Consider the following 27,865-nt stretch of genomic DNA (forward strand, 5'->3'; position numbering starts at 1 on the left):
AACCTGGCTGAATCTGGCACGTGAGAGAAGCCGCTGAGCACTGCAACTTGGCAGAAGCTGACAGGTTGAGGCTGGAATTACAGTCTGCTGAGGGGAAATGAGGCGCACTGAATAAATACTGCAAAAGACATAAATCAGGAGGTGCAAAAATCAAGATGCGTTTATTTTAGAGGGAAAGTGTTTAATATTAATAAGTAGTTATGCAACATACTGATCTACTATTTAAGATACTTCTTCTAAAATTAAATCATTCAACATATATCAGACTTCCATCAACCTGGTAATTGTTCTAAACATTATGTAAAACATGCTAGCAGCATATTGCTATGAACAACATGCTAATTGATGCTAAACAATACTAGTGACATGCTAACAATATATTAACTGCACTGTAAACTTATTACTAGTGTGTTAACTCATGCTAGCAACATGTTAATTCTTGCTAACAATGTGACCAACGTGTTAATTTATGGTAAAACATACTACCATTAATTATGCTAGCAGCGTATTTCTACGAACAACATGCTAATTGCATTGCAGCATATGTTTTTATGCAGCGGATGCCCTTCCAGCTGCAACTCATCTCTGGGAAACATCCATACCCTCATTCACACTCGTACACTACGGAAAATTTAGCTCACCCAATTTACCTATACAGCATGTGTTTGAACTGTGGGGGAAACCAGAGCACCCGGAGGAAACCCACACAAACGCAGGGAGAAAATGCAAACTCCACAAAGAAACGCCAACTGACCCAGCCGAGGCTCGAACCAGTGATCTTCTTGCTATGAGGCTAAAGCACTTCCTGCTGCGCCACTGCGTTGCCATGGTAAAATATACTATCATGAATAAGGCTGGCAGTACATTGCTACGAACAACATGCTAATTGATGCTAAAACATACTAGCGACATGCTAACAATATATTAACCACACTATAAAAACATTACTAGTGTTAACGCATGCTTGCAACATGTTAATTCTTGCTAACAAGGTGAACAACATGTTTATTCCTGGAAAACATAATAACAATAAAATTTGTGTTAGAAACATGATAGCATTATTTCAGTATGTCAACTGGTCTTGAAACAGATTAACAGTGTTCTTTTTTGTTCTACCATAGTGTTTTAGTGTTTATTAGCAAAAAACACATTCATGTGTTAAAACATGCAAACAATGAGATAAAACATACCAAAATGTGCTTAAGTACGTAACCTTACATTTTAGCAGTAGAATAAATCAAGCTGGGAACATTTTAAACAATGTTACCATCAAATTAATAAAGTGTAACTATTTATTATAGGGCGCAGTAGGTAGCACAATCGCCTTACAGCAAAGAATGTCGCTAGTTCGAGCCTCAGCTGGGTCAGTTGGCGTTTCTGTGTGGAGTTTGCATGTTCTCCCTGCATTCACGTGGGTTTCCTTTGGGTTCTTCGATTTACCCCACAAGTCCAAAGACATGCGGTACAGGTGAATTAGGTAGGCTAAATTGTCCGTAGTGTATGTGTGTAAATAAGAGTGTATGGATGTTTCCCAGTGATGGGTTGCAACTGGAAGGGCATCCGCTGCCTAAAACATAAGCTGGATAAGTTGGCGGTTCATTACGCTGTGGCGACCCCAGATCAATAAAGGGACTAAGCAGAAGAAAATGAATGAATTTATTAGAGATTTAGGACAAAACGCTAGCAACATGCTAATACATGAAACATGGTATCAACCTCTTTAAACGCTAGCTATATGTTATAATGTATGCTGTTAATTGGCTAATAATATTCTAGCAAGTTGCTAAGACATGCTAAAACATGCTAACAAAGTACTATACCATGCTACCAATGCGCTAAATTGAATTATTAGATGTATTTTTTCAGTAGGTATGAATATTTACATATTTCTTTTCTCCTCTAAACAGTTATTCATGGTGGACAACGCCGCAGACGACTGGAGGATAGCCATGACCTATGAGCGCATCTTCTTCATCTGTCTGGAGATCCTTGTGTGCGCCATACACCCCATCCCAGGCAACTACACTTTCACATGGACGGCGCGGCTTGCCTTTTCCTACGCACCATCCAAAACAGACGCAGATGTGGACATCATCCTGTCCATCCCCATGTTTCTGCGATTGTACCTCATTGCTCGCGTCATGTTGCTGCATAGCAAACTCTTCACCGATGCTTCATCACGCAGCATCGGTGCTCTCAACAAAATAAACTTCAACACACGATTTGTTATGAAGACCCTCATGACTATCTGTCCCGGCACAGTGTTGCTGGTCTTCACCATTTCTCTGTGGATCATCGCCGCCTGGACTGTGAGGGCCTGCGAAAGGTGGCCCACTTTATTGCTCTGGCTGTATTAGGGGATTTTTACCATGTCTTTAAGCCACAGTTTCTATGAACTTTATTTATTTATTTGTTTCATGCAAAGTGTTTTCTTGTATACAGTTTTACACAGGTATGAATTGGCAGTTTACAAATTAATCTGACTTTGTTAGGTATACTATATATGTATTTACAGTATGCCTAATTAAAATAATAATAATAATAAATAAATAAATATATATATATATATATATATATATATATATATATATATATATATATGAAAATTAGATATACACTACAGGTCAAAAGTTTGGGATCAGTAGGATTTTAAAATGTTTATTAATGTTGAAGAAAGCTTATCCTGATCTCCAAGGCTGCATTTATTTAATCGAAAATACAGTAAAAATTGTGATGTTATTATTATAATGTTATTGCACTATAAGATAACTGATCAAAAGTAGTTTATACTATGTTTTATTATTATTATTATTATTTATTATTACTATTATTATTAATAATAATTTTATTATTATTATTATTATTATTATTATTGGTAATAGTAATAAAGCAATAATGGAGTAATCATTTTATGTTTAACTATATACAATAAGTAATAAATATATATTTATTTTACATTGAATAAATGCTGTCTTGATGAACAGAATCATTTTATTTAGATTATTAAATAAAACTAACAATAAAAAAACGACCTTAAACATTATACCGATAGTGTATGTTATTATGCAGCATTATTATTGTCATATACATTGTATATTCTGATTATATTCTGATTATAAATTTTCAGACATAAATTCATTATTAAATATTTATAAATGTTTATTTATTTTAAGAATAGTTCAGTAATTATTATAAACTAGTTATTAGAAACTACCAGATGTGCAGTTTAGTATATTAATATTTAATATATTGATATTAAAATATTATAATAGTATATTAGTATTATTATATAAATTAATATTTTAATTATTATGGTTGATTTTGAATGTATAAAATATTCAAATTATATTTAAATTATCATTAAGTCATGATGATAAATTAATCAACATTAGGGTGATAATAAATATGTAAGTATTACTGTTAAAAAGTAATTAATATATCAATATTATCATTCGTTTAATTCCTAGGCGACATTTTTATAATATGAAAAAAATTTGCAAACTAGTTTATTTGTAATTTTAATTTTACAATTCACACACAAAAAAAGTGACAGCATGTCCAAGTCCTAAGCAGTGGACTTGACACTACATAAATGTCTAATGTCAAACAAATTAGCGCAATTTTCAGGGCTGACTGATCAAGTCAGCCATAGATGAATGTTAGGTAATTACAGTTATTTTACCTAAATATTATAAACAATATAAATATTGCGATATGAATACAGATTCACAAGATGGGTTCTGTGGAGTCTAACAATATTCAAATACAAAAATTGATTAATCACAATGCAAAAAATGCGTTTCTTTCTGTGCTTTGCTTTTTTTCTAGTCCAAATATCTAAAAATTCTTAGATCAAGTAAAATAATATAATTTTTATCTTTAGAAATTGAGACGCAAGTATCAAAAATGCAACATTTCAAAGAAAAACGATATGGTGCCTTTCTCTCAACCTGTTAAACCCTATAGAGTATCAGATCTCTCACGTGGCGGACCTGGAGGGCCTCTGTGTGACGTGTAACCTTTTAAACAGCAGTTAAATAGCTTTGGAAACTGAGTCAATTGTGTCCCAACTCGGCTTGATCCCTCAATTAGCCAATTAAGTGTAAGCTTACAAGAGCAACAGCATGTCCAAGTCCTCAGCAGTGGACTTAACACTACATAAATGTCTAATGTCAAACAAATTAGCGCAATTTTCATGGCTGACTGATTAACTTACAATCAAGTCAGCCATAGATGAATGTTAAGTAATTGCAGTTATTTTACCTTCGTTAGATATCATGACAACATGGATGTAACCAGCAATTTCCTTGGAGCCATGTGGTTGATCTCAATAACCTTTCTAACCATTGGATATGGGGATATGGTTCCCAATACATACTGTGGAAAAGGAGTCTGTCTCCTCACTGGCATCATGGTAAGTATCGTATTGTATCATATCGTTTTGTAGGGCTGCACGATACTGTCTGATATTGCGATATTTAATTTTTCTGCAATATTAATACAGATTCACAAGATGGGTTGAATAGCTCTTCCATTTTCTGGGGAGTCTATAAGTATTCAGGTACAATAATTTAATAATCACAATGCAAAAAATGCTTTTCGTCCTTTGCTTTGCCTTGTTTCTAGTCCAAATATGTCAAAATTCTTAGATTAATTAAAGTAGTTTTGTTTTACTTTCAGAAGAAATAAGTCAAATTAGGAGATTTCCTTAAAACCAGTTAAATTAATAAATTCCATGGAAATTTGGATATTTGGATTAGAAACAAGACAATATTGTGGCTGGAAGGGTATCCACTACATAAAACATATGCTGGAATAGTTGGCAGTTCATTCCACTGTGGCGAACCCTGATAAATAAGGGACCTAGCCAAAGGAAAATGAATGAATGAATGAATGAACAAGAAAATATATTCATTCATTTTCTTGTCGGCTTAGTCCCTTTATTAATCTGGGGTCGCCACAGCGGAATGAACCGCCAACTTATCCAGCATGTTTTTTTTTTTTACTCAGCGAATGCCCTTACTGCCGCAACCCATTACTAGGAAACATCCACACATAAACACACACATACACTACAGACAATTTAGTCTAATCAATTTACCTGGGGAAACCGGAGCACCCGGATGAAACCCATGCGAACGCAGGGAGAACATGCAAACTCCACACAGAAACGCAAACTGAGCCGAGGTTCGAACCAGCGACCTTCTTGCTGAGGCGACAGCACTACCTACTGCGCCACTGCTTCACCCAGAAAATAAATTATATATCATAAAAAAATAATTAAATAAAATATATCTTTGTTACACAAACAAACAACACAATTTTTTTATTCTCAAGTGTTCTGAACTCTCTTGAAATGCTCAGTCAAAGGCCTTAAAACACATGCAAATAATAAACCTTCACTCTAATATGGTTAAACTTAGCCATGACTCTACAAATTGCTTGTGTTCTGTAGCTCTTTTTCAAATATAAATCACACTCAACATCTTGTGATGTGACTATTGAAGATGCGCACATTGTGATATCAATGCTGAATCTACATATTGTGCAGCCCTATCGTATTGTATGGTTGCTGTTGTTTTTTGGACTGAATAAATGCTGATAGCGAGTGTTTGTTTTGTCAGGGTGCCGGGTGCACTGCTTTGGTGGTCGCTGTGGTCGCAAAAAAACTGGAATTAACCAAAGCTGAAAAACATGTACATAACTTTATGATGGACACCCAGCTGACAAAAAGGGTAAGTCTGAAATCCCCCAATTTGAATAGTCTGGTGTTGCAGTATCACAGTTTGTTTTTAATCCTGGCAAACCTGTGGAAATAATATCCAGCTTATGCAAAGTGGGAAAACAAGGTGGATCTGTTAAATACAAACAACATGTGTGAATTCATTAATGTGACACCCTGCTTACAGGAATATTTAAAACGCGAAAAAGCTAAAGCTTCCAATGATGTTCACAATTGTGACACTGGTCTGGCAAAAAAATGTAAGCGATCAGGCTGTTAGTCGGGAAATGAGCCTTTTGGTCTAGTGAGTGAAGCTTTTTCACATACTCAAAGCGTAAAACAAAGTTTTGTGCTTTGGAGCACACTTAAACATTAGCTAATTATGCTAACAGAGGTTTAATGCTAATGATCCAGCAATAGAGTGCATTAGTGTCTGCAAACTTTTTTCAGCGGCTTTTAGACAGGAAGTGTTTTATTTATAGTCTTAGTTACAGATTTATAGCCAATGAGCCAAACCAACCACCTACAAGGTCAATAACAAAATTGAATACAAAAATAAAATAATAATAGTGATAATGAGGGAAAGAAGTACAATCCCATGAAGCATTGCAAATGACACAATCAAATAAAAAATGCTGAAGAAATATTTAATTGAAAGATGTTTCTTCTGCTAGTCATGGGTGCATTTATTTGATGAAAAATACAATAATTATGTTAAAATTGCATTGTAAAAATAGATTTTTTAAAAATTCTGCACAATTTTAAATGACAAATTTTCTATTTGAATATCTTATAAAATGTATTGTATTCCTTTAATGCAAAGCTGAATGTTTAGCATCATTACTCTAGTCCTAGTCTAGTGTAAGGCTTCAGAAATAAGTTTGATCATCTGGTAGAAGCATTTATTATTATTATTTATTATTACATCAGTGTTGGCCAGCTTTAAACTTTTGTGAAAACCATAAGATAGTGTCATTAAATAAGTAGTCTTTTTTTTTAGGGCATATTATTATTATTCTTTATATTTTTTGTATTTTATTATGATATAACAAGATACACTACCCAACAAAAGTCTTGTCGTCAATCCCAGTTGTAAGAGCAACAAATAATAACTTCACTTCTCGTTGATCATATGGAAAAGTGGCAGAAGGTGGATTTGTCCTATAAATCATGTTGAACTGCATCCCAATCATCACAAACACTGCAGAAGACCTGGAACCCGCGTGGACCCAAGATTCACACAGAAATCAGTCAAGTTTAGTGATGGAAAAATTATGGTTTGGGGTTACATTCAGTATGAGTATGTGCAAGAGCTCTGCAGAGTGAATGGCAACATCAACAGCCTGAGGTATCAAGACATTTGTGCTGCCCATTGCATTGGAAACCCCAGCAGGACAGCACATCTTCTCATACTTCAAAGTTCCTGAAAGCAAAGAAGGTCAAGGTGTTCCAGGATTGGCCAGCACAGTCACAAGATATGAACATTATTGAGATAAGATGAAGGAGGAGGCATTGTAGATGAATCAAAAGAATTTTGATGAACTCTGGGAGTCCTGCAGGAACACTTTCTTTGCCACTCCAGATGACTTTATTAAGTTACTTGAGTCATTGCAGAGATTTATGGATGCAGTCCTCCAAGCTCACGGGAGTCATACACAATATTAATTCTTTTTCCACTGCACCAAGACTTTATATTTTATACTGTACATTATTTCTGTTTAGTGACAAGACTTTTGTCTAAGCAAAGTCAGAGCCTACTGTCCTAATTAAATAATTAAAAATCAATGCATGATCATATCTTATTTTGGTAAAATAAGCATAATTTAGAGGCCTTAACCTTTCATATCAGCCACTTCTGAAATTGATTTTTTCATCAGTTTGAACTAATGTTTATCATTTACATGGAGATTAAATGCCTTTTACTGTTCTTAGATCTTTTTATCGGAATAAGGAGATGTGGTAAATGTCTCAAAATGGCTTTTATGTATGTAGAGCACAGTGGTGTATTAAAATAATGAGTCAAAATTGTGTAATTGCATCAGTTCCATATGGGGTTGGTTGCAAAATGAATAATTTTATAATATTTGAATCTAATTCTGGTCTCCAATGTGCACGATTTCCGGAAGTATTTGGTTTAACAGTATAATAATAATCAAGTTATTATTTGTTGTTCTTAAAACATGGATAGGCGACAAGACTTTTGTCAGGTAGTATACGTATATATGGACAGGAAGCAAAGTGGAAGAGAGAGTGGCATGGGATTGGGACAGGTCCCTGTGTCGGCACTCAAACTCGGGAAGCCTATCCTAAGGCTATCCTAAACCTTATAATCCAAAGCAAGTTAGCCCTGTTTAAAAATCAGGATAAGAAGCAGAAGGGATTGCTAAATGTTAATGCTAACTCTCCTACAGGTGAAAAACACAGCTGCTAATGTTCTCAGGGAGACGTGGCTCATTTATAAAAACACCAAGCTGGTGAGAAAGATGGACCACGCCAAAGTCAGGAAACATCAGCGCAAGTTCCTTCAAGCCATTCACCAGTAAGTCAGATCTCTGAAGAGTCGTGAGGATGCCAATTCTCGCTCATTTATGTGTGTGTGTATGTCTGTTTTTTTCAGTGAGAGTTACATGGTTTGAGCTCTGAATTGTTTGACACCTGTAGCCCAGGGTAGGAGCCGCTGATGATGATGTTCAGCTTTGTTATGTTTGAAGGGGTGAATCCATTAGTGCTGGTTATTTAGTATGGCTTGTTGTGCTTACGCTCTGTTCTTCCATTTTAGAGTTTATTCAGCCCTCAGAAAGGCGCTAGTGAGGACACTTCCTTTTTCCCCATCAGTCTCACTCTTGGTATTTATGGGCCATCTAAAAAAGGACGTAAGTGCCCTGTAAATGTCACTCTCATCCAGTGACTGATTATTTGGGATACCCAGAAGGCAAAATGGTTATAAACCCACCTCATTTCTGCTGGAGCCCTCCGGGTTTGTAGTTTCTTCCTGATGTTTTATTTTCAGCCACTCTCAGAGATATTGGCTTGAAGCTGAAGCCCTTTAATATTGGGTTATAAAGCACTTTACCACGAGCCTTTACCACAGACAAAACAATAGTGAAATGTTACAAGAAACAGCTTGTGTTATGAGCTTCCATCAAATTGACTTTTTCATCAGTTTGAACTGATGTTTATCATTTACATGGAGATTAAATGCCTTTTACTGTTCTTAGATCTTTTTATGGGAATAGGAGATGTGGTAAAAGTCTAAAAATAGCTTTGATGTATGAAGAGCACAGTGGTGTATCAAATTGTGTAATTGCATCAGTTCTGTTTGGGGTTGTTTGTAAATTGAATAATATTATAATATTGGAAACTAATTCTGGTCTAATGTGCACCATTGCCGGAAGTATTTGGTTAAAAATAGTACAAACGCAGGAATATTATTTATGTAATCATTACTCTGTAAAAATGCTGGGTTGTCGTAATTACATTTTTTTAGCTACACCAGACTTAAGTTTCACAAAGATCTTTGGTAATAATTTTAATGTGCTGATTTGGATAAACATTTCTTATTATTGTCAATGTAGAAAACGGTTGTTCAGCTTAATATTTTCTGAAAGCCTTTATATATATTTTTTGTATTCTCTGATGTTGAAACATCAGTTCAAACACAGCATTTGATACATATAAATGCATAGTGCAATATAAATGTCTTTACTGTCACCTTTAAAAAAAATAATGCATCCTTGATGAACAAAAGTATTTTTAAATGTGCTACTGAACCCAATATTTTAAGTTTATAAAAATAATCTGCAATTATTGGAAATGTTAGTAAAAATGCTCGATTAAAAGTTAATCTTAAATAAAAACAAATAAATGTTTTTTTTTATCACTATTAAATGTAATCTTTAGCAGATAAATATCTAATGAAACATAAATATCTAATACCGTACATTAGTATATCAAAATGTTGGGACTGATATTAGCTTTTAGCATTTTAATATACACAAAATATGAAATCAGACAATAATATGATTAAGATGTTTACATGAGTTGCTTTTTGGATGTTCCTTTCATGATCCTGTTTTACATGTTGTAGCACATAATTCGTTTACCATCATTGTGTCACCACGCTATCCACATTTTCTTCTGAAATTTCATGTAATTTTGGGTGTTTTGTTTTTAATTTGTCGACTTTAACTGCAGTTTGGCACTTTCACTTTCAATCAGGAACATTTCATGCATGCCCCCTGTGACAAACAAGATATTTTATGCGAGTAGGAACTGCTGAAAGAGTGTTGTTTTAATGGAATTTGATAGCACACGCCGTATAGGAGAAAAAAAACTCTGCATTTTACGATGTGTGTGTCTGTGGTCCTTCACTGACTCTGTAGGTGCAGAGAAAAGTGTCAAACAGCCGTGTGTGTATGAAATATCCTGTTGCAAAATGCTCCAAAAATCCCTCACAATGTAAATAGTTTGATTAAGGTGTTTACATGTCTGTACTGCAATTAATGTGACTAAAATCAGCATTCTCCACATGTCTTAATCTGATTTCTGTTTAGTTCGATTACGACCTTAGTCTGATTAATCAAAAATCCCTGTTTACATGGTAGACCAGGGGTGCGTTTCCCAAAACCATCGTTAGCCATCTAAGGTCGCAAGTTCCGTTGTTACAAATATAGTTTGTTGATTTGCTGTTTCCCAAATCCTTCGCTCCAACGAACATTCGCAAACTGCGTTTCACGTTTCAGCTAACGTGGTTCAAGCGATGGATCTGCGACAGAGAAACTACGGGTTTTGGGAAACACTCGTCACTACATAGTTATTTTCCCAAACGATGCATTGTACTATGATAGTTCAGCTGCGAGTTACATCGTTGTTTGGGTAACGCACCCCAGGGCTATTCAATTGGTGGCCCATGTGGCAATTTGTCCCGGTCCTCAAAATAGTGTGACCAAGACATCAAAAATAAATTTAGTTCATTCTAAAAATGGCGGCTGTAGTTATGAAGTGACATACGTCTGTTCAATACAGCACGAGCTGCAGTTGAAGGCTGTGCAGAGCGTGAGTCACCTGACATTAATGCGAGTAGTGCGAGCAGCCAAAAACAATTGGATATTTAAGCTTAAAGGATTCTCAACGCCGCATTTCTGTTGCACGGAACGAAACTGCTGCAACTAAACAAAGTTATGCCACCTGTGCGCTAGTTTAAAGTTCCGAGCTCATACACCAAGGCTAATACGCACGCACACTGGATTAACTATAGCAGCTGGCCATTCACATATTGCATCTTTTTACGCACAAGTTCGTTATTTCCAGTGTAAGAATATATGCCAATATGTGTGCGCAAGCGGAGTAAAGCCCTCGTGTCTTCAAGACACACAGAGTAGAAAACATTTCATGATGTAGCGGTGAGAGTTGTGCGTGGCTTTCAGTGCAATGTAAATTAAATATATGTTAGATGAATTATTACAAATTATTAAAATAATTATGAATGTAGGAACACAAATAATAACAACAGTTCATTTAAATACTTACCTAATATAAAGCTTAAATTTACATTAGACGTGATCACGTATATAAACGTACAACCAAAATCTATAATTGTTGCATCCATTATTGTTATGCAGTTCAAAACATAACAAATGAATGTGTCTGAATGTAGAAGAAGCCTACTTAAGCAATGCACTGCTTTTGCTGTGCTCTGAAATACAACATTTGCTTATGTTTGTAAAATAAAGCCTATTGTACAACACACTGATATTATGTAGAGTCAAAATACAATATATTCACATTTTAATGTAGAAAAAAACTATATGTGTGTCTTAAAGAGCAAAAATACACCATATGGGCTCTTATTGTGTTCGTGTCATCACTCATATTTTAAGTCTTATCTCTCAAGCCTCTCTTTTGGGGTGCTTTTCATAACCTGGCCTCCAAGATAAGCTAATTGAATAGCCCTGTGGTAGACTCTTAATCAGAGTATTGTTAATCGTATTAAAATCAGATTATCGGTATCCATCTAAACATACTCATTATGAACATAAGCTGATCAGTTATCAACCACTGCTTTTAATATGCATGCAGAAAAGCTGCAGCAAGTGTAACAAATGTCTTAATTGTCGAAAATGTTTCTAAAAGCATATCATAATTGAAAAAAGCTCCTGTAAAAAGGTTGAAATGATCATAAGACACTGTTCAACGAGACCTGAGGAAATCGTGTAATTGAATTGAGTCGAATTTAAGTAGTGTGTATATCTCAAAGCAACAGTATCAAAGCAGCGAAATGACTTTGAAGTCCAGAGCTAGCGTTGTAATTGTGGGCCGTGTAAGCTAATATTGAATAAGGAGCATCTCTAAAGCAACTGGAAACCATGACGGATGTGGAGAGCACATCCTATCGTCCTTTACTCCTGTTTCACTATTCATGAAGGTGTCAAGGGACGAGTTTCACCGCCTTTCATTTTAGGCTTCTGTCAGACTCTCTCTTCCTTTCTCTCTTTTCTCTACTCATTTAAACTTTATTCATCACGCTGTCCCACTTTTCATCCGCTCTGACGTGAACGTCGTGTCCAGTTTAATGCTAGCTGTAAAGTAAACATTCAATCATTTTTTTCAGCGATAAGATTTATTTGCCTGTATGGTGGAAACGTTGCACGCATTTAGATGAGAGTATTGAGTTGCGCCTGTTTGTTTAGTCTTGCACTGGTCTTCTATAATTAGCTGAATCAACCATGCTCAAACACCAGACAAATACTCATTATTGAAAGATGTTCTTTCGGCATAATTAGCTAAACCGCAAAAGGGTAAACATTGATATACATTTGCACAAACAATGTGGAAAACATATCTGATGTTTAGTTTCTCGTTCCGTTCGTTTGTTCTGAATTTATCACTCGTGAGTGGGTTTTGCTTAGGAAATCCATTTATGAGCCACTTTAATGTTGTGCCAACCGTGCAGAAGACCCTAGCATATAAAAAACACACGTTCTCATCTTTGTAAGGCTATCCATATTCTCTCTATGAATTTAGATCTCAGTGGGTGTTTATAAGCAGAGCATGTGCAATGTTGTGACATCTTGGTGACAACATGTTGCCTGTTCCAATATGGCAGACACGCTTATATGTATGAGTAGATGAAAGTGTTATCTCCGTTACGCATTTATGGCCATATCCTACCTTCCACTTCTACAGCAAACGTTGAGAACACCTCACCAACCCCCCAGAATTCAATAGCAATCACCTACTGTGTCCTAGCAACCACCTAAGAACATCTAGCAACCCGAAAAAATGCCTTAGCAACAAGTCAGGGATGTAGACATGTAGCTTTCTGAATGTTTAAGTATTATAACACTTTAATATACTATGCGGGTGTTTGGTATGGCCAAAGTCCCTTAAATGCTTGGACATTATGTCTGAATGGGGAAACATCAAATTCTTCAAAACTGTTTGCCAAACTTATGATTACATTACATATTTGGAACCACCAATGAGCTTAAAACAACAACTGTCTCATAAGTTTAGTTTCCAAATGTCCAAATCAAACAAACTCGAGCAAATGTGCAATTGCACTCGAAAGGAGCAAGATCACGACACCAACCATGTTTCTGGCCATTCTACATATTATCATCCTCTGGATAATGATTGTCTGATCGTGCTGGTGCTCTGAAGTAATCCACAACTTAGTCTTGATGGCGAATCTCCTACAGAAATGGGAGCGACTCTGTTTACAAGTTTGTGGGCATTTGTTTAGTTGCTGTCATGTGATGTGTGTTTGACAAGACACATTTCAAAACCAAAAAAAACTTTGTTTTCAAGTACACTTAGTTAATTTAAAAGCACAGATTCCAAGCTTTATTTTGATCTATGTCATATGTCTGTGAAACAAGAATTCGCTGAAATTAATGTGCATTTGTTGACCAACAAACACGTCTAGTCTGAGTTTCTCCCTCAGAGAAACGTCAGTCTATAGCAATCAATGATTGGCTCCTGTACTAGTAGGCGGGGATTTATTCGCCATATTGACCGTTACATTTTTTTCCATTCAAAACAATACGAGGGACATGTCTTGTGTATTTTTTAGTCTATAGTCTATGGCAGGAGTGTCAAACTCAATCCCTGGAGGGCCGAAGCCCTGCACAGTTTAGTTCCAACCCTGCTCCAACACACTTACCTGTAGGTTTCAAACAAGCCTGAAGGACCCAATTAGTTTGATCAGGTGTGTTTAATTAGGGTTGGAACTAAACTGTGCAGAGCTACGGCCCTTTTGGAACGGAGTTTGACACCTGTGGTCTATGGTATGGCATGCATTCCTAGCCTAATTAGTGTACAATTGCTCTACTGTACTTCCTATTGTGCTGGATTATATCCTGCTCAGAAACAGAATTTAAAAGTGTTCCCCTAGATGGTGTTCCTAGAACTAAAATCGTTTCTGGGCCCTGCCGTGCAAATACACCAAAAAGCTAAAACTTCCGCCAATAGTTCTTGGAACTGTTAAAAAGTTCCTCTGGTGCAGAATCCCCTAATCAAAAAGAAAAAACAACAGGTAGACCGTAGCAATCATTAGAAACCACAAAGTATACCCTAAAGGCCTATTCACACCAAGCACAAAACTGCAAATATAACAATAAAAAACTTTATCTAATTATTTTTAGGCTATGCTTTTTATTCAGCATTACTCCCTTGTAACAAGCAGATGTCTTAGTGTGCTACTAGCACATCTGAATAACTAAAAAAATATTTAGCAATCAAAGTCACTAGATGTAATGTAATGTAAAGTAGTGAAGTAAAATCAACTATTTTGAACTTCCATGTATGTTTATCATTCTTTGCCATGGTATAATCAATTGTTTTCTAGGTACTATTAAATTTAAATAATTTTTAAAAAGGGCGCTTAACATCAAGCAGTGCTATTTTATACTGTCGCCTGTAGATTTAAATATAGTGAGCCCTTAATATTTCAATGGTGTCCGACTGGCTGTCATTGATTTATCCTTTTCACAAGCCTGTTATGACACATTTTATGGTCATCACAATCTTAAATCCTTACAAGATTTTAATATTATAATTTTTTTTTAATCGTATTACCATTTATTTGCATTTATGAATGTATTATATCATCTTTCCGTCAAATTACAAAAAACGAATTATTGCTTATTTAAGGTGTTTCTAATGCAGCGTCTATGGGACTGAGAGTAAATTTGACGTTATTCTCTCCTCTGACTGCCGTCATTAGTCTCATACAATTTCTTTCCTTTTTCTGAAAGTCTTGGTAACACCATCGTGGAGTTTTTCTTTTATTATTTCAACAAATGGGATTGTAAAAAAATTATTTGTTGTACTCTCCCATTTACTGCGCTCTAAGTTTACCCAGCTTTGACGTTTTCCGCTATTAAAAAACACAGAAATGTGAAAAGGGTCTATTAGCTGGAAAAAAAAAATCATTCTGAAAGAGATCCCAATGGTATTGTTGCTGTTGTTTTACATTTAGAATGATTTTTAAAACTCCATCTTTATCGTTATCTTTGTAGTTATTGCACTTGGTTTGAATGGGCCTTAATACACCAAACAAGACCATCTTGCACCAACAAAGAATGTATGAGAAACCCTTCGAATGCTGTAACAACCTACCACCAACCAAAGCAGCCACACAAAACAACCTAGAAGCCACTAAAAAAACCCACTTACCAATCCTTACCAATGAGCCAGAATCTATCCAAAACTGCAAGGTATGCTGTATGCTCTAAAAACCACATAACCACCCACATAAAACGTCCTAACAACATACAGAACCCCCGTCTGACACACAGAATCAGCAAAGAAGCACCAGTAACTCTACAGATAGAAGCAGTGTATTCACAGTTAGTCTGCTGCTACAACATGGAATCAGATGCCGTCGGGCTGCGGTTTTGTTTGATACATCACAAATAATAACGCTGAGGGTAACATCGCACAATGTTCCGGCTCTTTATATAGGCGCATAGCTGAAAGAAAACAGTCTGAGATTGCTTGGAGCATTGATGTTGGGAATACAGGCGAGCGGCTAATGTTCAGTCAGGGCACATAAACCACAGGCTAGCGCTCTCACATGACACCACAGATTAATGGTCAAATCGCTCTCGGCTCTGTGTAAAGCCATTAGTGTGTGCTCATGTGTGTTTATGGTTGTATATGTGTTCGCATGCCTTCATTTAGACTATATGCGAGAATCAATACGGCCGGTCAGGTGCGTGATTGTGTATGTGTGTGCGCGCCTCCATCTTAAAAATCCGTTGTGGTTTTCTTTCATCTACTTTAATTCACTTTTCCAGTTTTCTGTTCGATGTCCTTTATGTTTTAAAAGTGCCTGGCTTTGCTCCAAACCCATAAAGAGAGGAAACTGCCGTCGCAGGCCAAATCTGAAACTTCCCAGTTGGCTCCGTCTTCACTAATGGCTCCGGCATGTGTCCTTTAACACAGGATTCATGGTGTTTTGCATAATGAGGACGACTAGGATCGATTTCCACCGATCGAGGCTGTTCTTATCATGCATTAGTTCTAGGATAGCTGGGCTGAAATTATCTTTAGGCCATCTTCAGGCCAAGGTACGTTTTAGATGTCCCACACATGCCGAGAGCACAGAAAATAAGGAACACAACTTGTTTTTGGAGGTCTTTTTGTCCTTTGGTGGCACAGGTGCCGGACTGCGATAAGGAAGCGCACTGTTGACAGGGTGATGATGATGGCACTTCCTGATGAAGGTTGCGAATGTTTGCTCTCGGAAGGGGTAGAGAACGTCTTGTGCACATGAGGAGAGGGGCGGGTGGAGGTGTGGGTGGTGCCAGCTGTAACTCAAGCCTGTGTGCGGCATCCCATGCACCACCTGCTGTGCCACCAACCCCCCTGCTTTAATCATCAGAGGGGTCTGTAGGATCAGCACACTTGGGCCAGAGTGTCGTTAGCTAAACGAGCAGCACTAGACTGTCACACGGCGCATCTGGCGCGTTAATGAAGGTCAGAAGGAGACACAATCTGATGCATTTCAGTGATAAGTTGTTGTTTTATGTGAATAGTACTCATTTTCTTTATGGTTATAATGAAGTTTAAGAGTCTAAAAAGTGCAAACATTTGTAGTGCATTGTGTTATCTTCCACCTCAACCAATGACATGAGTTTGGGGTGGAGTTGCATCATTTCAGTAGCAATCAATGGGAGCATGAATATTGATTGAGGGAGAAAGATTTACACATGCTGATTTCACAAGGGGTTCAAGTTGATCACTGCATTAAAGAGATAGTTCACCCAAAGATTAACTGTAAATCACAAGCTCAAGTGCTTCCAAACCTTTACGAGTTTCTTATTTCTGCTGTACACAAACGTAGATATTTTGAAGAAAGCTTAAAACCTGTAACCATCAACTTCCAATGCTATGGCAGTCAATGATTACAGGTTTTCAGCTTTCTTTGACATAACATTTGTGTTCAAAAGAAGAAAGAAAACCAAACAGGTTTGGAACAAGTAAAGAGTGAGTAAATGATGGCAGAATTTTCAGTTTTGGGTGAACTCTAATTTCTCTAATATAGTGACTATGTTTCTTGTACTTTGCTCAGGGGTACATGGAGAGATGGGAATAATTGAGCACTGGTATGCTGTTAGAAAACATCCAGACACTATCCAACTCGCTGAGAACTAAATTTAGCTACTTTGCTTTTTATAAATAACAGATTTAACAATAAAAAAAAAGGACAGCAATAAAAAAAAAAATTCCATTCAACTAACTGATCATTGATCAGGTAACAGTTATCAGTGATGTTAATATGTTTGCATATGTATGCTCAGCATATATGAGTAGACCCCTCACAAATCTCTCTTTTAAATTCATATTTTTAATAGAAAAAAATACATTTGTGCATATACATTAGATTAGTTAGTACTGAAGCCAAATCTGGAGCTTATCTAACAAAATAACTTACGATAACAGTCCAAACACTAGTACACCCAAATTTAAATTTTTAATAAAAAAAAAATTCAATATAAAATGTAAAAAAGAGGAAAAATTAAAAAGAAAAAAATGAAAAATTGAGATGAATTTTTGTAGGTTTTAGTTTTTGGAATATTTAGCTTGAATTTAATCGTATTATATTTCTCTTTTTAAAATATTGTGTGTGTGTGAATGTTTGTGAGGATGTTTCCCAGAGATGGGTTGCGGCTGGAAGGGCATCCGCTGCGTAAAAACTTGCTGGATAAGTTGAAGGTTCATTCCGCATTCCGCTACCTCGGATTAATAAAGGGACTAAGCTGACAAGAAAATGAATGAATGAATAAATATGTTTAATAAATCCAAGTGCACCAAAATACATTGCCTATATTCACTGAGAAATGAATAAAATATTAATTTTCATAATAGGGTGTACTCAATTATTCTGAGCACAAGTACAGTATAAAACTTTAGAGGTCTATATGTTCATATGCTGTGTCGTTTGCATACTCAAGGTTGTTATTTAAATGAAGTGCGCTCGTAATAGAAGCGACATGGTTGCGGCTCTCTGTACTCCAATTGTTCAAGGTGCATCTGTGCGTTTGAATTTGATTTTGATTCACAACTCTTATAAAAACGTATGGTCTTTGTAGTATGAATGTAAATGGAATTTGGATGTAATACATTCATCATTTTGTTTTCATCAAGTTGAAAATGAAATTTTGTCATTTAAACATACACAAGGGTCAGCATAAAGTGCGTTTGACTTGAATTTCATCATTGAAGAGAATGTGTGTACTACGCAGGCACCAACAGATTTTGGTAACTGCATGTATGTGCAGACCGCAAATGTACATTAACATTTTATGCAGAACTTGGTTTATCCTTTACATGGCAACCGTTCATCAATTCACAAATTAGTCAAAGATAAACTGCACAAATAGAACAGACTGGCACTGTGTTCCATTTGGAAAGACTCATCCCTATGCCCTAATCCAGAAGCCCTTAACCTGGATCCTGAAGAACTCACTACATGCAAAGTTCAGCTCCAACCCTAATCAAACACACCTAAACCAACCAATTACTCTCTGAAGGAGCAATCAATAATTATAGACAGGTGTGTTTGATCAGGGTTGGAGCTGCACTCCGGAAGGAAAGCAGGAAGGTAGATCTCCAGGAACAGGGTTGAAGAACTCTACCATACACCCTTACTCAATCCTATTCAACTCCACTTTATTTCTATAGCGCTTTTACAATGTAGATTGTGTCAAAGCAGCTTAACAAAGAAGTTCTAGTAAATTGAAACTCTGTCAGTCCAGTTTTCAGAGTTTAAGTTCAGTTCAGTTCAGTGTAGATGAATTTTCACTGCTGAAAGTCCACACACTGAAGAGCAAATCCATCAATGCGCAGCTCCTCAAGCCCCAAACCATTGGCGACAGTGCTGAAGAACAAACTTCACCAATTGACAAAAGTGAAGGAAAAAACATTGGTCAGAAACCAGGCTCAGTTGGGCACGACCATTTCTCTGGCAAAAGAGTGTGCAGAGCTGCAGTTCAGGGATCTCCCTTAGAAGGGTTTAGAAAGGGACCTCTTTGAAGGGATCAGGGCATAGGGATGAATAAAACGTGGTGTGTGTGACACCAAACAACTTCCTTGCTTAAAGGATCATGGGGGCCCAAAGTGTCCATCGGGTCGACCCTTTGAAATCCTTCATTCCTAAGGGCCCTTCAAAGTTTGAGTATGTTTGATTGGACCAACACTTCAGTATGAGGGCAATGATTGTTTTCACTCCAAAAAAGTGCCCTTTGGAGAGCAATAGATCTCGTTTGAAACATGTGCAAGTTACAGCGACAATGGATGCCCATGCGGATAAGAGATGTTGTGTAGAGGTTAGATCATTAGACAATTGTACAATTATCACAAGAAAGAATACAAAGATATTTATGTGAAATTAAATTGACTGTGCAGTTAGATTGGCGCACATGTCAGTTGGCAGTAACTTGTCAACCTATGAGGGTTCGCGAATGACGGCTAGAGATGTACTGATTTGGACATTTTGGCAGATACGGATACATTGGCCAATAAATGTTGATTTATCCTACTAATGATAACTTGAGGTCTAAAAACAAATATTGTATTTTAGTAGTTATGCCATGCTGACGAAGGTATAGCTATTGTATGAGGAAGTTATGATTTGGTAAGGTTGGTGATAGAAATTGCAGAGCAGAAGGAAATTGTCATTTTGGTTTTTAATCTTGCATCCAAGATTGGAGCTACAGTAATAATGCAAACAAAAAGCAAATAGCATGAACGATTGTGGATGTTGTGTGGAAGGACTTTAGTTCATTTGATGACTGTGTGTCGATGGAGGCTGCAGGGAGAACTGAACAGAATAATCATGCCACATTTTAACTGTTGTGATAATTCATTTGTCTATTTTATGTTTCCTTTTTTTCCTGTTTGTGTCAACACAATGCAATAGAGCTCGAAAGTAAGTCTTCGCCTCACCTTTAGATACAGATCTGTTGTGTGCATGCAAATGAGAGCTTGTATTTCTAATGACCTGAGCAGAAACAAATGTACAAACCCTCATTTGATAAGTGAAATTCATTCATTTAAGAAAAACTAACATTTTAAAAAGTATAACAAACATTTATTTGTCTCATACACATTTCTTTAAAATTTCTTCTTTTTTTTTTTACCTCAACAAGAGTGGTAGAGATAATCCTGCACAATAAATAAACTTTTTACCGCAGTAGCGCAACTGTTAATAAGCTGAATCTCATAAAACATCTCTTGAACCCCAGAATCAATTGAAAGAAATCAGATTTTGTTTTAGGACCATATATTTTTTTTAGAGTGATACTATTATCAAGACATTTAAGCACATTTTACCCAATTCTAATCACTATAATGCCAACAACACTAGACTCACTTTGATTAATAATAACAATAATAAATAAATAAATTAATTAATTAATTAATAAATAATTGTAAGAATACTTTTTATATTAATTTAATTTCTAACAATGTTACATGTTAAATATGATATTAATATAGTATTAATATTATTATTGTTATTAATATTATTGTTAAGCAAATATATACACACTGTAGAAAATGCTGGGTCCCACAAAATCGAGTTGTGTTTGTACAACATGAAGGAATTAAGTCATTAGTTTTTACAAATTTAAGTTGATTGAACATAAAATTAAGTTGTCCACGCCCAACCAAAAAAGGATGGGCTACATGCACACGGTCTTTTTAATTTTCAGCCAGGTCTTTCCATTACACGTTTAAGATCTGACTCTTTAAAAATCAGCAATCTTCACTGCCTGTTAGATATACGATATAAAGTTGGTCTCAGATTGGACAAGAAGCACTGCATTAAATTCTGTTTCCCCCTGCCCTTTCTTTAAAATATGACAGCTTGATTTACCCCAGTGTTTTCAAAGGAATTTCTGTGCTAGCCTGTTACTACTGACAGTGTTAGTGGTTACAACGGTCTTTCAGCTTGTTTACGCTTGAACAACTAAATGAATGCATAAGTCTTTTTAACTGAATGCATTGTAATTACTTTACAACATCAATGCTGTAAAAACAACCTAATGAAATTGAAAATACCCACATTAAGCTTTAAAACTCCAGCTGTGTATAGAGCCCATTGTGTTGTTTGAGCTCCTTTTAAATAAGTAGTTTGAACAAATAGCAAACATCATTTTTGAGTGCATATTAATTTCAATAAAACTATTAACTGTTGTTAAGTATATTATTGTCATTTATTATATTTTAATTGTATAATTTCAATTGTATTTATGTATCGTGACAGTAGTTGTTGTACAAACTTGATTTTAATAAAAAGTGCAACTTTTATTTTGAAATGAGTAAAAAGATAGAAAGAGCCAAGTATGGTGATATAATGTGTATGAAAAAAATGTGCATAATGCAACATCTTAATAGTCTTAAATAAAAAAAAAGCTAAAGTATTATTATTATTATTTATTAAATATTCTTATACAATTTTTATTTATGTTTGGGGAAAATAATTGACGGGACAGTTTTATGAAATTCAGTCAGTTAGCATTTCAGTCTTTTCTTACTCGCACCATCAAAACATCATCACTGACACAAACTGAAAAAAAAACAACAACAACAACCTACACGTGACTGTTTTACCTAATGAATTTCATTTATTAACAAACCGAGGGTGTTTTCTTTCCATTGTTGCATGAATGTGATTATTTGGGACATTTAATCAGACAGCCACTGATTAAAAACAATACTTTGCTTCCATGAGTCAAAAGATGACCAATCCTGAACTCTTTCATTTCCTCTAATCTCTTTCACGTGGCTGTAAACATCTTTGGGCTCATGGAATCCGAGCTGCTCCTGAAACAACATTTGTCTCCGCATTTCCCACCCTTCCCCTTCAGACACCCCACCACCACCTCTTCATTTCCCACTTGGATGACCGCTAATTCTGCACATTTTGGCCAAGGCGATGCTGATCATGTGGATCACCGGCTGCTGAATGTCTAGTCTTAATGGACGTGTCTGCACAGATCAGCCTCCAAGAGCTTTAAGGTATAGTTCAGACAAAAATGAAGATCGGCGGTTACTTTAATAACGTTCAGCTCAGAGCTCAGAGATGTGGGCGACTTTTTTCTTCAGTAGACATTCAAGAGGATTTTGTAGCTGAAACTGTGGTCCTTGGTTTTTCATAAAATGCAGGTCAATGCCTACCAGTACTTTGAGAGTAAATAAAATATACAGACAAAGCAAAATGAACACCCATGAATGCATTCACAACCATTTTGAAGATTCAAGGAAATAATTTTCAATGCGTTGCATTGGAGCTTGGTTTGAGTATCATTTGTGTTATGATGATGTCAGTAGCTATGTTTCCATCCAAAAATGCGAATTAACTTCATTCGCAAAACTCGATTATCGCATAAAAGTTGTGCGAATGAAGCATCGTTTCCATCCAACGAGTCAAAGCGAACAAAATCGTCACTTCCTGATTAACTGACGCCAAATATCAACAGTAAAAACTGCATTTGCTGCAGTAGGAGAAGCTGCATCAATCTTTTCTAAATAAATGCGCCTCAGAAGACAATACTGACAAGCAGTGAGTGCGCAGTGGCGTTTGAAGGTGTCAGACGCGGAGCACAGGCGCTCTTAATTCTGGAGGTCATTAATAATATAATAACATTAATACTGAAATGATAAGGCATTTTATAATGACCAAAACAACATTTCAGATGTTTTATAATGTGCTCAGCCTGACGTTTTATGCATTCACACACATTTTAAGCATCACATGATCTCTTTCAACAAAATCACATGACCTTTTTTAATTGCGCATGCTGGAGTTTGTGCGGTAAAAGTGTTTCCATCGCAGTTTATGCGCATCTTTTCTTATCGAATAAAAAGTTTATCCTACCCAGTTAGGCACAAAGGTTATTTTATGCGCATTTTCAAAATTTATGCGCATCATGGCGTTTCCATCAACTGTTTTTTTTAAGCGCATTTGCAAAATGCGCATAAAATAGGTGGATGGAAACATAGCAAGTGGCAAATTGGTTATTTTAATAGTACCCGTGCCTAAAGTGATACTTTAAAGTCTGCTTGAACAGAAAATTGCTGCATTTTACTTCAGTAAGATGATATGTTTCTAACTGAAACGGAATATTGAGTTGGAGGCGGGTTTTATTTTTGTGCTTCTCCTCTCATCTTTCACTTGCAGCAAACTAATGGTTTGAGGGGCGTGGCTTAGCATGTTTTGCCCAAGGCATCAAGCTGACATCAACAAAGGACTGCCATTTCAGAAGATGCGTCTCAAATGGCACTTACTCACTCTGTACTTATGCACCTACACACTCAACAACATAGTATATAAATTGAGTGTCATCCTAAATGGAACACTAATGTTTTTTTACTAAGCATTGACGGTTGCCAAATTAGTGAAATAAATGACCAAACTACCAAATTCCTGCCATGAGTATAACCACATTCAGGTTACTCTCGAGAAGTTTGCTTTCGCATTCTACTTATTCTTTTTACAGTTTTCAGTGTGAATGCACTACTTCATCACTTTAAGACTAACAATGTGTGCTAGTGAAATAACACTGGCAATTTCAATTGCAGACTTTAAAAATAGAACCTCAAACTTAAAAAAAAACCTTTAAATTGTACAATCAAAGTTTAAAATATATGTAAATATAAAAATGTAAGTACATACAAACCACAACAAATATACATTTGTAAATTCACACAAAAAAAGCCTAAAGCTGTGGTCACACTGCACTTTTCCTCCCACAGACTTCCATTCAAACGCAAGTGAATGAAGCAGACCGGAAATGTAAGCTCATGCGACAAGTTTTGCAGTTCGCCGTGTTTTGCAGTTCGCCTCTAACCTGCAAAATCGCTTCTAGTGACTGTGAGACCAAAATTAAGAACAAAACATGATCTCTCTAGACAGCAATGTAAAATATGGACCAATCCCTAATGGAAAATCCAGCTTAAACCAGCCTAGGCTGGTTGGCTGGTTTTAGCTGGTTGAACAGTCTGGTTTTAGAGGGGTTTTGGCCATTTGCAGGCTGGTTTTCAGCCATTTCCAGTCTGGTCTTAGCTGGTCAGGCTGGAAAATGACCAGCTAAATCCAACAAAAACCAGCTTGACCAGCCTGGTTTTAGCTGGTCAAGCTGGTTTTAGCTGGTCTTCTCCCAGCCTGACCAGCTAAAACCAGGCTGGAAATGGCTGGAAACCAGCCCAGAAATGGCCAAAACCCCACTAAAACCAGGCTGGTTGACCAGCTAAAACCAACCAACCAGCCTAGGCTGGTTTAAGCTGGATTTTTCAGTTGGAATCGCTCACTATTTCTTAACATTATGCGCGATCACTTGCTTTTTTAACCTCTAATTATCTTGTTAAATCCCACCCCTTTTAGCAGTGCAGTACAACAGAATTTCTCAAACTCTAGTATGACCGCCGCATGAGTCAACATAACTATAACTATAATAATTTGTCACAAAATATCATTTATAGTATTATAAATATAGTATTATTTTTATTCTTGGTATATTACAAACCAGCATTTATTTCAGAAATTCTTTTGCAAAAAAATTACCATAATTTCAGTCAAAGCCAAAAATCAATACATCTTCGGACTTGAATATTACACAGAATATTTTTGAGCCTAATATTGCAGTCCATCGTGCATTGACATGTCATGTATTTTCACAAAACCATTATGGTGGATGAGAATATCTTTGTACATGTTGAAAGTACAGTAGCTGACAGTAGTAATTACCTTCACACTTATTCAACTCTTAGATTCTTGTCTGATTATAGCTGGGTTTTCATCACCCCATGTTAATGCACATTTTTAGGTTTCACATGAGAAACGGGTGACGGAAATGCCAAATTTGAATAAATATCCCTTCATTTGCAAATGCGTTTTATTGCTAATAATTGTAGATGGAAACACATTTGATGAATAAATGAGCGAGCAATACACCAACATGATTAATCAGCTCTCTTTATTATGCTTGTCTTGTTTACAGTTGGTTACTAGGTTACCAATACTACAGTCAGCTGCTCTAAAAACTTAAAGGAAATACATCTTACTTACAAAAGATTTTGAATTGAAGCCCAGCTTGTGAAAGAACAAACCGTAGCCAGCTTTAGACATTTCATGGACAAATTAAGTATTGTAAAAACGATTCAAAGCACAAGGGTGAGCTGCTCATACATTTTATTAATGATTACAAAAATCAGGCCATGAGCATACAGTAAGCAGATTTAACAATAATTACAAATGACATATGGGTGTTATATTACATACAAGTCACTGATCTAATATGTAGATGTTTGATTCATTATATAAATAAGAAGGCTTCCAATCACTTCTACTTCATGTGACTTTAAATTTCAATCAATAACTGAAAAATACAGACACATATATGGCTCTATTATCCACCCCTAGAAATGGATATTCATTTTGTTTCATCTCTATATGTTTTTTGACTCCCAAAGTGCCAGTAGCCTTTAACCATGATTCTCCAAGGACCACAGTTTCAGCTTTAATTCTTTACTGAAAGGAAAAAGTGAGTAAATCAACAACGAATTTAAATTTTTGGGTGTACCGCTCCTTTAAACGCCCTCCAAGTTTGCTTCAGTTGCACAGTGCTGCTATACACAATGGCGGCTTCAATCTGCAGCCCAGACCAGCGTGTGGCGAATCAGACCAACAGTGAGGGGAAAAAATAAAACACACACACAGGGAGGAAGAAACAGAAAGAGCTCAATGTCTCGGTGTGGGACTGTGTGTGTGAACAGGAGCTTTCTGAAGGTCAGCAGGTGCCGGAGGGAGACTCTCCATGACTTTTATCCCAAAACGCACTGCTCCCTTTACCTCAGCAGGAGCGAATGTTTACCACACGTGTCTCGGAGAACAGAACAAGGCTCATGAATGAAGCTTTCGGCTTCCACTTTTCTCTAAAGTAACCCGTGATGTGAAAAGCAGACGCTTGCCAAATGCATCGCGCTGCTGTAGCTTGAGCACAATGGGATGCAAATGAATGAGATTTAGTCATATATGCTTTGAAAAGCTTTTCATGTCACGGTTAAATGTAGCTCCGGTCTGTAAGTGCTGTCGGTCATCCAACTGTAAAATGAACTTAATGGAGCCATTCATTCTAGACATGTTTACTGTAAGGCAGTTTTTCAACAATAGGAAATAAGAAGCAATTATGTCCGTCCACATGAAGGGCCTGGTATTTGCTGGGGGGATGTCTTGGGCATATTTCACCACCACCCCAAAAAAATCCAAAGGAAAAAAATATATAAATTGTATTTTACATATAAAGCTGACTATTTTAGGACCATTGAGATTTTGACATTGATTTCAAGACAGTTAAGCACTTTTTTTTAGTAATTCTCATTATTATAATTGGCCAAAGGTAAGCATTTATTTATTGGTTATTCTGTTAAAATATTTTGTATTAATTTTCAAATATATCCATTCACAAACCCTATAACTAGGCCCACACAGAATCTGCACACTCAGAAATCTGCAGATTTAGCCCATCACTCAGTCTATGCATTTACTTGTGTAAATGTGTGTAAATTTATATTTATTTAGTTTTTAAATTCATTTAACTAATATTATTGTGTATTAATATTCTGTCTTTTAGTATATATATATATATATATATATATATATATATATATATATATATATATATATATATATATATATATAATTAGAGACTTGCTTTGTTTACTAAATAAGTGGATCTAATTGGATTTGCATTGTAAATATTAAATAAAAGTTAAAAATGTATTTTTTTTATTTCTTATATTAAGTTTTTAGTTATGATACTCCTAAAATCATTCCTCATAAATCTGCAGATTTTTTACAAAATTCTCCACAGAAATAGCAAAAAAATGTCCACAGATTCTGTCCAGCCCTACCTATAACTCTTACAAACAATAAAACAAAACATAGCTGTCAATACCTTAAGTCCAAATTACAAGTGTTAATAATAATAATAATAATAATAATAATAATAACAAACAAAACAAAGAAAAAATATACAGTTGAAGTCAGAATTATTAGCTTTTTGAATGATTTTCTCTTTTTTAAATATTGCCCAAATAATGTTTAACAGAGCAAAGCAATATTCACAGTATGGCTTATTTGTTTTATTTCAGCTACAATAAAAGCAGTTTTTTTTTTTTTTAATTTTTAAACACCATTTTAAGGTCAATATTATTAGCCCCTTTAAGCCATATATTTTTTGATATTCTACAGAACAAACCATCATTATACAATAACTTGCCTAATTACTTTAACCTGCCTAGTTAACCAAATTATCCTAGTTAAGCCTTTAAATGTCACTTTAAGCTGTATAGAAGTGTCTTGAAAAATATCCAGTCAAATATTATTTACTGTCATCGTGGCAAAGTTAAAATAAATCAGTTATTAGAGATGAGTTATTAAAACTGTCATATTTTGAAATGTATTGAAAATTTTTCTCCCTTTTTAACAGAAATTGGAGAAGAAAATAAACAGGGGCCTAATAATTCAGGGGGGCTAATAACTCTGACTTCAACTGTACATATATATTATAGGGCATTACCTAATATGGTCAACATAATGCCATATTGTATAGAATTGTTTACCCGATTCTA

General features: G+C 35.8%; 1 protein-coding gene across 6 annotated transcripts in view; it reads left to right on the forward strand.

The window, feature by feature from the left end:
- kcnn2 (potassium calcium-activated channel subfamily N member 2) overlaps positions 1 to 27,865 on the forward strand; it is a 95,928-nt gene that overhangs the window by 54,341 nt on the left and 13,722 nt on the right. For 2 of the 6 annotated variants that reach the window (XR_012386205.1, XR_012386206.1), the window contains exons 3-7: positions 1,908 to 2,326; positions 4,273 to 4,414; positions 5,625 to 5,735; positions 8,134 to 8,261; positions 22,102 to 22,252. Coding sequence is in view for 3 of the 6 variants with exons in the window: in XM_068223939.2 (XP_068080040.1) it covers positions 1,908 to 2,326; positions 4,273 to 4,414; positions 5,625 to 5,735; positions 8,134 to 8,261; positions 8,340 to 8,358 (819 nt within the window). In the remaining 3 variants the exon portion in view is untranslated. Of the gene's footprint in view, positions 1 to 1,907; positions 2,327 to 4,272; positions 4,415 to 5,624; positions 5,736 to 8,133; positions 8,266 to 8,339; positions 8,390 to 8,501; positions 9,891 to 22,101; positions 22,253 to 27,865 lie in introns of those variants that run through there. The other 4 variants (XM_073914615.1, XM_005155638.6, XM_068223939.2 and 1 more) reach the window with 3 other exon arrangements.

This window comes from Danio rerio, chromosome 10, assembly GCF_049306965.1.
Source record: "Danio rerio strain Tuebingen ecotype United States chromosome 10, GRCz12tu, whole genome shotgun sequence".
NCBI lineage: Eukaryota > Metazoa > Chordata > Actinopteri > Cypriniformes > Danionidae > Danio > Danio rerio.